This window comes from Oncorhynchus tshawytscha, linkage group LG11 (genome assembly GCF_018296145.1).
Source record: "Oncorhynchus tshawytscha isolate Ot180627B linkage group LG11, Otsh_v2.0, whole genome shotgun sequence".
Taxonomy (NCBI): Eukaryota; Metazoa; Chordata; class Actinopteri; order Salmoniformes; family Salmonidae; genus Oncorhynchus; species Oncorhynchus tshawytscha.
Window position 1 is genome coordinate 1,420,396 of NC_056439.1, and position 13,014 is coordinate 1,433,409.

General features: G+C 43.6%; 1 protein-coding gene across 3 annotated transcripts in view; it reads left to right on the forward strand.

Moving 5' to 3' along the window:
* ednraa (endothelin receptor type Aa) overlaps positions 1 to 10,396 on the forward strand; it is a 45,868-nt gene extending 35,472 nt beyond the window's left edge. For all 3 annotated transcript variants that reach the window (XM_042329665.1, XM_042329664.1, XM_024436538.2), the window contains exons 3-8: positions 1,727 to 1,854; positions 4,279 to 4,477; positions 5,680 to 5,832; positions 6,334 to 6,467; positions 6,714 to 6,822; positions 8,296 to 10,396. In XM_042329665.1, coding sequence (XP_042185599.1) covers positions 1,727 to 1,854; positions 4,279 to 4,477; positions 5,680 to 5,832; positions 6,334 to 6,467; positions 6,714 to 6,822; positions 8,296 to 8,436 — 864 coding nt within the window. In that variant the 3' untranslated portion in view covers positions 8,437 to 10,396. The remainder of the gene's footprint in view (positions 1 to 1,726; positions 1,855 to 4,278; positions 4,478 to 5,679; positions 5,833 to 6,333; positions 6,468 to 6,713; positions 6,823 to 8,295) is intronic.
* Positions 10,397 to 13,014: the final 2,618 nt, after the last annotated feature.

Here is a 13,014-nt window from a genome sequence, read left to right on the forward strand (position 1 = left end):
AACCTCGCTACACTCAGAATAAATGGGTCTGGTTAAATGATGAATCACGTGTCCAGTGTGAGCCATTTAAACCCATTAGACCGTAGTCCATTTACCCCCCCATGTGGGTTCACTTTAACATGAGCTAGATAGATCTCACAGATGATTTACGACGTTATCTTACCTGCTGTGGTATTATTGCTTGAGAGTAATGAGCATATTTTCCAGTGGGTCCACATACATAGGTTGAACAGGTCAAGGTTTTTAATAGGATGTAGTGCAGTACATTGGGAATGCTCAGTTCATTGTGAAGAGAAGTGGTGAAGCCACCTGTTTAGTATTACCGGTATACAGTTTCATCACACTGTGTCAGCACATATGGAAGTGCCAGGGTCCCGGGACAGATGATTCTCCACATGTACAAAGGGGCTCTTTCCTGTATTAGGGAGGTTCAGTTACACACATGAAGGATAAATCACAATGTCCCTTTGTACTGGTGAGGAAAATTAGTGCCGTAGGTACAACTCTGGATTCAGGCCAAACACTCCCTGTGAATGTGTCTGCTCTACAGGGACATGTGCTTTAGGGAGGCCCAGCTCACTTCCTTTGGGGTTTGTTTGACGCAGTTTCCAAATTTAATCATATACAAACTACATACACACACAATACTACATACACACATACACGGACACATGCTACACACACACACACCCACAGTGACGTACCCCCCCTTTCCCTTCCAACTCCCGTGTTCTCGAGACTTTTTGATTAGATGGAACCGCCTAGCGCTCCATGTGAACAATAGAGGGACAAGGATGCACCCGTGAAGTGCTTCCTTTGGCCCGGCCTCTCAACGACTCTGGGTTAATCCCCTCTTTCTCTCTTTGTTCGGCCCATGTCGATTCCTGGTTCAACAACAGCTGCCAAGACTACTTCCTAATGGCAAAGGGTGGTTTTAGCAGTCTGTTCTACAGGGAGAGCTGTGAGTTGTTTTGTTAAGGGAGCTCTTCTTATAAGAGGCTATGGGAAGTGGTGCTTATAGATGCCTGGAAGTCCAATTAAAGAAAGGATGTCACTTTCAGGGACAGTTCCAGGGTTGGCTTGCTAGGGTTTTATTGTAGGACCTGACTCAATGATGTACTGTATCAAGATGATGAGGCGCATATGGGCCTGCTGTTGGACTGTACTCAGATTCAGAATGAAGTCAGGACGTACCATGAAAGCCCTCTGATGTGACTGAGACTAGCCTGCCTGTAGGGAAGGGCCTGCTACAGTACCGTGGTTAAAGATAGTCCGCAGCCTAAGGACAATGGGAATTGAGCTAAGAGGAGATAAACATGTGATCCTCTAACCTCAATCCTTTATAATTTATCCCTTACTAGTTAGTAAAGAAAGCGATATAAGGGCTAGTCCATTATTATTATTGTTGTTGTTGTTATTATTATTGTTATTATTATTTCTCTTCACAGCAGGTATTGTTCTTTCACAACTCAATTGATTTTTTACATGCTTTTTCTGTCTTCTCAGTTACCATACTGGCTAATAATGACCATTATGGATTTCTGATATCTTTTGAAAGGGTTTGTAATACAGGGAAGTGCCAACTGGCTAAATGCCATCTAAGATGTGTGGTTATTTCCTGACGATGCAAAGCCCGTTGTGAGTTGAAGCGTACATACTGTCTTCTACGATGTGCTGACGGTCTCTCTCTCTCTCTCTCTCTCTCTCTCTCTCTCTCTCCCTGCAGCTCCTTGCCACCAGGTTCCCCTTCGATGACAGTTCCTTTGGGCTGTGTCTGTGTAAGCTGGTACCATTCCTTCAGAAGGCCTCTGTGGGCATCACCGTCCTCAACCTCTGTGCCCTAAGCGTCGACAGGTCAGTCCCATGTACCACTGGTGAATTCCAAAATCAACCAATGGTAGCTGATCTAACAGGATCAAAGAAAAAAGCCTAAGAAATATCTGTATTTGCATATTAATGTTTATAGAATTAATAAACAATATAAGCAATATGGTGTTTCTTTCCATCTGCTTCGTGATAGCCTATTGCCAATATCCAATTCTTTCAGATCTACGAGAGTGTCTAGGGAGTAAGGGGTAAGGCTTCTGAAGCATTATACACATTACTCGTTTACTGTCAAATGCATTGTCTGGCAGGCATACACTTACCAAGGTTAACATATGAGCTGTAGCTGAATCTGACCTAGTACTCAGACACTATAAGTGGGTCTTTATGCATTTTATTCCATAGAGACATATTCTGCTCCCTGGAATAGGATTCTATTATCTTGTAAAAATGTATTGGTTCCAGACTCATGGAATGTTTGCGCCGTCGAATTCTGTTCTGTGCTGGCCTTTCAGTTCTGCGAATCTTTATATGCAGGTTACGGTAAACTCCAAATGAAAATCAGTCTAATGATACTTGTTTTTTTGTGAAATGTAGTCTACTTTACAATATGTATGTATCAAAGAAAAAAACTCCTCTCTAAACTTTTTTTCTATTAAAAAAAGTCACCCTCAGACCCTCGGCCTTTGCCAGTAACTCACCAACACCATGATAAATAACATTGCCGTGGTTTGAATTCAAACCAAAAGTGTTTGTTGAACAGTAAAGCCTTCATGAGATAGCCCACTCTATGTATGGGAGTGGCTGAGACAAATTGGCCAGGAAAGATGAATGACTTCCCTAATTTGATTTAAAGGAAACCACAGGTTGGGAGTTAGTTTAACTCCTTAGTGGGGGTAATACGGTAAAGGCAGTTTATTCCGGAAGTTTGTAACGTCAGTAATAATGGAGCTCTCCCATTACCAACATAGTTACTCTTCCTCCTAGTTTTCTATTGGCTGCATCTGTTAAGGACTAGGCCAGCCGGAGCCATATCCACAACGCGTCTCAGAGTAGGAGTACTGATCTAGGATCTGCCCATATAATCTTTTTCATCGTGATCCATAAGTCAAATCCGATGCTAGATCAGCACTCCTACTCTGAGACGCTTTGTGGTCTTAGACGTTTCTCTCCCTGAGGAGGGGTAGCTTTGCCATCAAGGAGCAGAAGTAGTTTTATTCTCAAATCTAAACATGTTTATTCTCACATTTTTAACTCGGATTGTTTTGTGTCTGTTGCTACACGACTAGACTTGTATTCCCGTCTCACTCCCTCCAGTTCTTGTAACACTTAACACAGTCGGTCCTGTTTATCAGCAGAGGGAAGGTGAGTGGCTGACGTCCGGCTTCATTGGTCTGTGAGTTAGCAGACATAAGAGATAAGAGCATAAGGAGGCCTGTTCTGGATCTAAAGGGATGGAAGCCAGTTTAACATACCAGCTATGCCGAATGACTCCCATCATAGAGAGAGAGAGAGAGAGAGAGAGAGAGAGAGAGAGAGAGAGAGACGTTAGTGATAGAGCCGAGTTCAATAGCAGATGGTCTCCATTTTGTTCTCAGAAAACGTGCAGCATATCTCGCCTGGTTTGCACGCGTTGTGTCTCCTCTCTGTTTGAGAGAGAGAGTGGGAGAGAATGTGGATGCATTACCAGCTGGGTAAAATATAAATGACACCATGTTGTTTGACAAGGGTATTCAAGTGCGTCATGAAAAATATATTGTTCAGGCCATAAAATCTTGATGCACCGTTTTACTAAAACATTTAGACAAGCGGTGCCTATTAATGAAACAAACAAGCAAACATGATTTGGAACACAGGAAACAAAGCGTCAACAAACAGACCATAGCTCCTGCCAACGCTTGTTTGGAGGCTTCACAATTGAATGAATATTAGATTCTCAGGATAAACAATTGATTATTATCTGTTGTTCATTAAATCTTAACTTGGATCATTTTTCTCTCAATACGGTACGGTGTGTGTCTGGTCTACTGCCATGCAGTCAGTTCATAGAGCTTATACTACAATGTGCAGCTGAGTTGACCCAACATAATGGGTACTGTAATAAGATGAACAAGTATTCCAGTAGTTGTCTCACCATATCTCTGTGGTTCTCACAATCACATTCCCACGCAGGGTTAAAAGTTTGAAGTAAGTCTATTATTCAAGTCCTGGAAGTGTCTCTAAAATAGGTTCACTTTTCACAGTCACTTGAACCTCCTAGCGGGCAAAGCTGGTTGAAATGACTTCATTACAACTATTAAAAGCTGGTTGAAATTACTTCATTACAACTAGTTTCACCGCTGGGCTGTTTCGTAGTTCCAACTCAGCAGTTGTCCACAGCCCTGGCTCTGCTCTAACCCCTACCTTACCCCACCATGTACACCTTTTCATTCTTTGTGTCCCTCTATGCCCCAGGTACCGTGCAGTGGCGTCATGGAGCAGGGTCCAGGGAGTAGGCATTCCTCTTCGGACGGCCATGGAGATCGTGTCCATCTGGGTGCTGTCCATGGTCCTGGCTGTCCCAGAGGCCATCGGCTTCGACATGGTTGAATTCAACTACAGGAACGAGACCATACGGACATGCATGCTCTACCCCAAGACTGACTTCATGATGGTACGACCCATTTTCTTGTTGACGCTTCTGCACTTCAAATAATCCTATTACCTGTATACAAACAATTCTGTCCCACAAAGTGTCTCAGAGTAAGAGTGCTGATCTAGGGTCAGGTCCCCTCTCTTATTCATTATGATTAAAAAGACAAAAGTGATTCAAGTAGGGTTACAGTACCGTACATGTGTGTTAAGTTAGTAAATCTGAGAGTCCATGATTTCATGTGGTGGTGTATCCTTACACTGACCTATCAAAAACAATTCCATCTGTCCAAATACTTGGCATGAAAAGTAATTGTTATAAATACAGTGGTAGATTTATCGTACTGACATTCATTTCTCTGACATTCTTGGTGGAACCACCCAAAGAGCTAGAAATATGGTGAAAGGAAGCATACAGAGGCCAGACCTGGGTTCAAATATAATTTCAAATACTTTAGCTGTGCTTGACTGAGCTTGTTTGGCTTAACGGACGAATAGAATTGTCCTAAAAACATCTGGCACTCTAGGTAGGCTAGAGCAAACACAAAGTATTTGAAAAATGTCAAATAGTACTTGAACCCAAATAGCATTTGAACTCTGACAGAGGTCTCCATACGTTTTTTCCCTCAGAGAGAGAATCTCTGAGGTGATCACTTTCTTTGTCCACAAGCCTGGAGAACATAATTGATCGCAGGCCACAACAGCAATTACAGCTCAACTGATGTATGGTTCCTTCAAGCTGAGCCATGTGTGTAGCCTAGTTCACATCATGCAACACAAAAGATACTAAATCCCATATCATGACCAAACCATGCTGAGGTTTAAATCCAGATTCAATAGAACACGTATGACAGACAGTATCTCACCCTCCTGGAGTGAGGAATTTAGTAATGTGTTACAGAGGTTATAGAGGAACGTTTATTCTGTGACCAAAAAAAATCCTCAAATGGCATCTGCTCCTCCTTAAAAGGTATATGATAATATCCCCCTCTTATATGTGGATTTAGTAGATTAGAATATGTCACTGCCATCACATAGACATATTGGTAAAGTCAACTTGCTTTGTTACCAAACTGGTTGAAATGACCTCATTACGACATCAATACAACCAGTTTTCCACGTTTGCCTGCTGGACAGTCTTCTGGAGTATTGGCATGTTAAGAATTGTGGTTCTCCTGCATAGAACCTGTGTACTAACGTTCTCCTGTTGTGGTTCTCCTGCAGTACTATAAGAACATCAAGGACTGGTGGTTGTTTGGGTTCTACTTCTGCGTTCCTCTGATGTGTACGGCCGTGTTCTACACTCTGATGACCTGTGAGATGCTCAACCACAGGAACGGCAGCCTCCGCATCGTCCTCAGTGAACACCTCAAACAGGTACACACACACACAAGGTACTTGAGGCCAGACTGCCTCATGTTTAGTGTCTCTTAAGGAGAAAGCCCATGCCCTCTCTCAGGCCTCTCAAGCTGATGTTGCATAACCGACCCTGACTGCCTTCTACATTCATAGTACTACTACTTAGTATCAGATCTCCCTTTTTCTCTTCGGTTGTTATGTACTGTAACCAGAGCCTCTAGCGTTTTGGAGGCCCTAAGCCAGGTTGGGCTGCGTCATGTTTAGTCTCTTTAAAGGTTTGTCCTTTTCCTCTCTCAGGCCTATCCGGTTTACATTACATAACCTTACATCTCCCTAACAACCTAGCGTCTCCCTAACCTAACATTTTGTCTGTTTGCATCCCCAGAGACGTTACCATACAGTACTCAGGATGACTCAGCGGTTTTTTAATACGTTTTCCACTCTCAGTATCTTGTCTTCATCACCCTTCATCGTCATCGTCCAACCTTTTCTTAATCTGTTGTTTATTGTTATCCCCAGAGACGGGAAGTGGCCAAAGCAGTGTTCTGCCTGGTCCTGATCTTCGCTCTGTGCTGGTTCCCCCTGCACCTCAGCAGGATCCTCAAGAAGATGGTCTACAACCCGAGAGACATTGGACGCTGTGACCTGCTCAAGTGAGTGCAGCCATGTTTGTTTGCTGTTGTCATCTCATTATTAGAAACGACTGACTCAGTACGGTGTGTTGGAAAATGGAAAGGTGGAAATACGTGGGGAATCACTCGACTGGATCTAGAACCACAACAGACTAAACACAGACAGACATTATTTGAGTTGCTGCAATTTAACGATTCGAAATGTTTGAAAGGAGATGCAACTCAAATGGAAGTTCGGCCAAAAAACATGGGTGTCGTTTCTTTCAGCTTCCTGTTGGTCTTGGATTACCTGAGTATCAACCTAGCCACAGTAAACTCCTGTATAAATCCCATCATCCTCTACTTTGTCAGCAAGAAGTTCAAAAACTGCTTCAAGGTACAGTAGATCCCTAAACATATACACACACACCCAACTCTCTTTTTCTCTCTTGCTGTATATCTCTCTCTCTCTCCTTTTCACTCTCTCTCTCTCCTTTTCACTCTCTCTCTCTCTCCTTTTCACTCTCTCTCTCTATCCTTTTCACTCTCTCTCTCTATCCTTTTCACTCTCTCTCTATCCTTTTCACTCTCTCTCTCTCCTTTTCACTCTCTCTCTCTATCCTTTTCACTCTCTCTCTATCCTTTTCACTCTCTCTCTATCCTTTTCTCTCTCTCTCTATCCTTTTCTCTCTCTCTCTCCTTTTCACTCTCTCTCTCTATCCTTTTCACTCTCTCTCTCTCCTTTTCACTCTCTCTCTCTATCCTTTTCACTCTCTCTCTCTATCCTTTTCACTCTCTCTCCTCTCTCTCTCTCTTCCTTTTCACTCTCTCTCTCCCTTTTCACTTTTCACTCTCTCTCTCCTTTTCTCTCTCCTTTTTCACTCTCTCTCTATCCTTTTCATCCTTTTCACTCTCTCTCTCTATCCTTTTCACTCTCTCTCTCTACTCTCTCTCTCTCTCTCCTTTTCACTCTCTCTCTCCTTTTATCCTTTCCTTTTCACTCTCTCTCTATCCTTTTCTCTCTCTCTATCCTTTTCTCTCTCTTATCCTTTTCACTATCTCTCTCTCTCTCTCTTTTCACTCTCTCTCTCTCTCCTTTTCACCCCTTTTCACCCTCTCTCTATCCTTTTCACTCTCTCTCTCTCTCCTTTTCACTCTCTCTCTCTCTATCCTTTTCACTCTCTCTCTCTATCCTTTTCACTCTCTCTCTTGCTTTCTTTTGCTCTCTTTCCCCCCCATATAATCAGTATCTCCACTAACCCCCCCCAGCCCTCCCCAAACCCTTTGTCCTGTCTCGCCAGTAAAGCAAGCAGAGAACCTCTCCCTCTCCCCACGACCGAGGGGCTGTGGCTTTGCGCTGGTGATGACATTATTTAAAGAAAATGTAAAGCAAAGCAGTGATTTATGAACTCATTTACTCGGTGAGGTCACATAACTGTACACATCTGTTAGAGACCTGAGCTGAAGATAAGCCATGCCCTAGCTCCAGCTGTCCTCAGAGAGCGAGAGAGCGAGAGAGACTGAGACTAACACATAACAGCAATTCCCAGACCCTGAACGTGCCTCTTCATCTCTCTGCAGAACTGGGGCTAAGAGTTTGGGAAGGATAGAAAGTGTTCTACTTCTCACGCTGTGAGCAGATGTAGTTTTATGTAGTATATTGTTCAAAGAAGCATTCCCAGCCCTCATTACACAAGCCCTCATTATTGTAAGCTGTAGAAAAGTGCCTACTTGGACCTCGTCTATCGTAGCAGCAATAGAATAAACGTTATCAACACAGAATGACCACAGCAGTATGAATAGTGCCTCTAATCTTGTAGACTTGTACCCTTGTTCAAGTGTCTAACTGTGTCCCTTTGTCCCCTTCCAGTCCTGCCTGTGTTGCTGGTGCCACTCGGATGCCACAGTGACCAGCACGGGACAAAACGGGAACGGGACCAGTATCCAGTGCAAGAGCCCAGAGCCCGCCAACCTCCACACGGACCGCAGCCTACGCAAGGACAGCGACTGACCACCACAGGAGGTGACGCCCCCTATGGACGAGGAGGTCTCACTACCACTACAGCCAGTCTGCACTAAACACAACGGACTCTCAACTCAATAGGACCCCCATGCTAAACCGCTATGGTGTGACAAACAGAGAGAGAGTCACACGTTTCAAACACCACCACACGTTTCTTATACAGAACACTGCTGGGCAGCTCTGGAGCCTGACGTAGAACCACGGGGAAAATTAGTGGAGTTTATATATAGACAGAAACATACAATGGGCATGATGGACACTGCAGTATTTCCAGTGTCTCTACGGACTATACCATTCCCTTTGCCAGGGGGGAGACGAGGAGGGAGCGATGCTTTACAGTATCGTGAGAGAGGGGGGAGAGGGATGGAGGGAGGGGAGGGGACGGGAGAGGGAAGGTAGCTAACAGGATGCAGCTGAACCCAGGCTATAAATGACCGGCCAGTCAGTAGCGGAGCAAGTAGCGTGTTGTTCTGTTCACAAAACGGTCAGCACTGCTGGGACGAACTAGGAAGCAGCAGAAACCCCGGGAAGGAAGGCCAGAGCGCTCCCTGTCAGAGGGGACAAGAGGAGAAGGAGAGAATGGTCCCCCATGAGTCCTAATGAACTGCTACTCAGTGATGGCGGAGAGAAGAGGAGCTTGCACTATTGAGTTGACTGTCCTTTTTAAGTGTCGCTATAGCATCTTCCATCATAGGAACTATACGCTGGTCGTTGTATACACAGCAGTACACTTTCATAGAGTAAGCGAATGTCCCGTGTTCTGTATGGTGAATTTGTTTTAATATAGATGAAAGTGATTTTGCCATGTACACGTGTGTGTGTTCCAGTACAGTTATATTCTGTTTTATAAAACGTACCAGGAAGTGTTAATTCACTGTGTTTAGGTTTCACGTGCTGGGAAGAAAGAAAAAGTGATTTTAACGAGAAGGTGCCTTGTGTCACCTTGAATTCCCCCGTATAGCCTTATACAGCATACAGACTCTGTACAACAACCATTGGAATATCACTTAGGGTGTAGAGTTACTCCAGTGTAGAGTTACCAGAATGCATCCCAAATGGACCCCTATTCCCTACATAGTCCTATGCACCCTGGTCAAAAGTAGTGCACTATAGGCGGGAAGGGGGTGCCATTTGGGAAGCAGACCCAGTCTCTTAATTGTTATCCAAAGACTAATGGTTTTCTGACCCCTACTGAAGTCCCAAGCTAGTTTAAAGAACAAGTCCAGGTGCAGCAAGCACCACAGGACCATAAAGTACAAAGTTATGATTATGTCTCAGTTCAAGGCTCGTTGAAAAGGGGGTCTCCATGTTCTCACCCCAAAAAATAAAGGGATAAAAACGTTTTCCCTACTTCACTGTGAATTTTACAAGACACAGAAATGTTGGTATTTACAGCTAAGCTGTTTGTGAAACATGCTCGTATATATATCACGTTTTATATGGTGTTTTGTTATGTTCTATATCATATATACAGTATGTGGTTATCATTTGTCCTTTGCCTGAGGCAGGATTTTTTTATTCGTTTTTTGTTTGTTTTTTGTGATGATAAATATACCAGTTGGTGTCTAAATCATATCAGCTACCTAGGTGACTATACTGCTTTATACATTTGATATGTGAATACATGTATTATGAATACAATTAATGTGCTGTGTGTGCGTGTGTGTGTGTGTGTGTGTGTGTGTGTGTGTGTGTGTGTGTGTGTGATTTTTTTGCACTTTTTCCATTTGAGTGTTTGTGGCACTATCTACAGCATATCAGACAGTGTCAAAGATAAAGGCTTTTCAGTTTAACCACTCATATCAATACATGGTATTTTACCACTATAATGTTCATTCAGAGGCATCATACCCCTCTATAGGAAATTGTACTATTGTTCGACACATTTGTTTCTCATGTTTCATACAGAAATGCTGCTGCTTATCCTAATAAACATCATTTAAGTGTATACCGTTTGCCTTGCATTTACTAAGGAGAGACTAACATTATATTGATATGCATAGCGTAAATATTTCGGCATTTGTAAGTATAAGAACATTAAACATGACATTACTAAGGAGTTATACATTTTACATTGATATGCATGACATATAATTACTTTGGAATTTGTAAGCGTATGACCTCTCGCATTGCTTTACTGAGGAGCCATGAACTTTGTACTGGCATGTCACAGAAATACTCTTCTCTTTCTGAGAGGATAAGGGGACTCTTTTTTTATTTTCTTAGTGTCTGTGGGAAGGAAACACAAGCCGGTCTGGGAGTGATTTGAAGTGCACTGTGACCTGCTTGCTTGTTGCTTGGCAACACCGCCCTCAGGGTTACCATGTCAACTGAGAGGATGTGAACTGAATTGCTTGGAGAGAGGGAATGTAACCAAGCCAGCCCATATGAGTGACTGTTATCAGAGTTCCCAAATAGAGGAGCTGTTAAACATAACTTGTCTTGTTAACTTAAAGACGTCCTCCAGCGATTTCAGAATGTTTACTGTTGAAAAGCTATATCCCAAGTATAAATACAGTAAAGTACACAGGTGTAATACATTGACAAATATTGTGTTTTCTAGACAAAACTGAAAACTTCAAGGAGTTGGTCTGATGGGGAGATGTGATGTCATTGGCCTCTCCCCATTCTTGAGGAGCCATAGAGAACAAAAGAGGATTCCTGGACCACCTATTGAGATGTGCCTTTTGTGAAGTAAACAGGTGAAAAATTTGGTGAAAAGAAGAATGGAGAACGACTTTAATCAAATCTGCAGGATCTCAACTCTTTGCTTGAGATCAGTGCAATGGCTTCAGTTACAAGGTTGTGTTGGACATTTAAAGTGAACACCATGAAATCTTCTTAGACAACCTAAACATTGTGACCGATATCGTTTTTAAATCAAGATTATCATTTTAGCATTTTAGCCATTTAGCAAACACTCTTATCCAGAGCGACTTACAGTTGTCGCATTCATCTTAAGATCTCTGTCATGTCTAGGTTGAGCTTGAAGTGGTGGGCCGACATCCAAGCTGAGATATCTGCCAGGCACGCCGAGATGCTTGTCGCCACCTGGGTGTCAGAATGGGGGAAGAAGAAAAGTAGCTGAGTGTCATGAGCACAGCAATGATAGGAGAGACCATGTGAGGATATGATGGAGCCGAATGACTTAGTGACGGAGCCGAATGACTTAGAAGAGGAGAGGGCCTAGAACCGAGCCTTGGGGGACACCAGTAGTGAGACTGCGTTGTGCAGACACAGATCCTCTCCACGTCACCTGGTAGGAGCAGCCTGCCAGATAGGATGTAATCCAAGAGTGTGTAGAGCCTGAGAGGCCCAGCAGCGAGAGGGTGGAGAGGAGGATCTGATGGTTCACGGTGTCGAAGGCAGCAGATAGATCTAGGAGGATGAGAACAGAGGAGAGAGAGTCAGCTTTGGCAGTGCAGAGAGCCTCCGTGACACAGAGAAAAGCAGTCTTGGTTGAGTGACCTGTCTTTGAAGCCTGACTGGATAGGTTCAAGAAGATCGTCAGAGATGAGTTGATGAGGGAAGTGAGGAATGGGAGAAGATCTCCAGAGATGGTCTGGAGAAGGGAGGAGGGGATGGGGTCGAGCGGGCAGGTTGTCGGGCGGCCAGACATCACTAGTCGCAGGAGTTCGACTGGAGAGGGAGGGGTGAAAGAATTCAGTGGATGCGGAGGAAGAGAAGGTAGAGAAGAGGGAGTGAAAGGATGATAGGTTCTCCAAAAGTTTTCCTCCATTTTCCTCCACGGAGCAGGAGGGGAGGGCCGAGTGGGCCGGGAGGAAAGGAGACGGTGCAAGTCATAGGATGCAGAAAAGGCAGGAGAATAGTGTCGAAGAGGCAGAATCAGGAGACAGGAGGGAGAAGGATTTAGCAGAAGGGAGAGATGATAGGTTAGAAGAGGAGAGAGTAGTGGGAGAGAAAGCAAAGATTGTGATGCCGCTTGACCATCTGGGTAGGGGCTGAGTGGCTAGGGTTGGAGGAGAGGGAGACAGAAAAGGAAACAAAGTATTTTAAATATTTAGATTCTTGATTTCAGACCAAAATATTTTGAGCCAAAATCATTTCTGCCCCAAAAACAATAGTAATGTCAGTGTCATAGATGTGTTAAGAGCTAATTTGTTACTTGTTTCAGTGGGTTGGTGATAACAGATCATCCTAAGTCATGATCCTTATGAAAGTGTTCCATATTCATTGCAAAATTTCCAGTAAGCTTGAAAACACTGAATTCCTCTCACAACTGTGGTTGAAGAATATAAAAATGTCTGGCTTTTATGAAATGGATGACAAACAAATAACATGAGACTCAAAAGGCACGACCATGAGAGAGAGACAGAGAGAGACAGAGAGAGAGAGAGAGAGAGAGAGAGAGACAGAGAGAGAGACAGAGAGAGACAGAGAGAGAGAGAGAGAGAGAGACAGCGCAAGAAAGAAAGTGAGAGTGCAATAGAGAAAAAGCGAGAGAGGATGGTTTTAGGTCTGTGGAATTTGGTGGGAAACTTGGTTGTTGCCAGCAGTGAAATGAATAAAGCTCAAAGACAAAAAACAGAGGACCTCGAAAGGGCC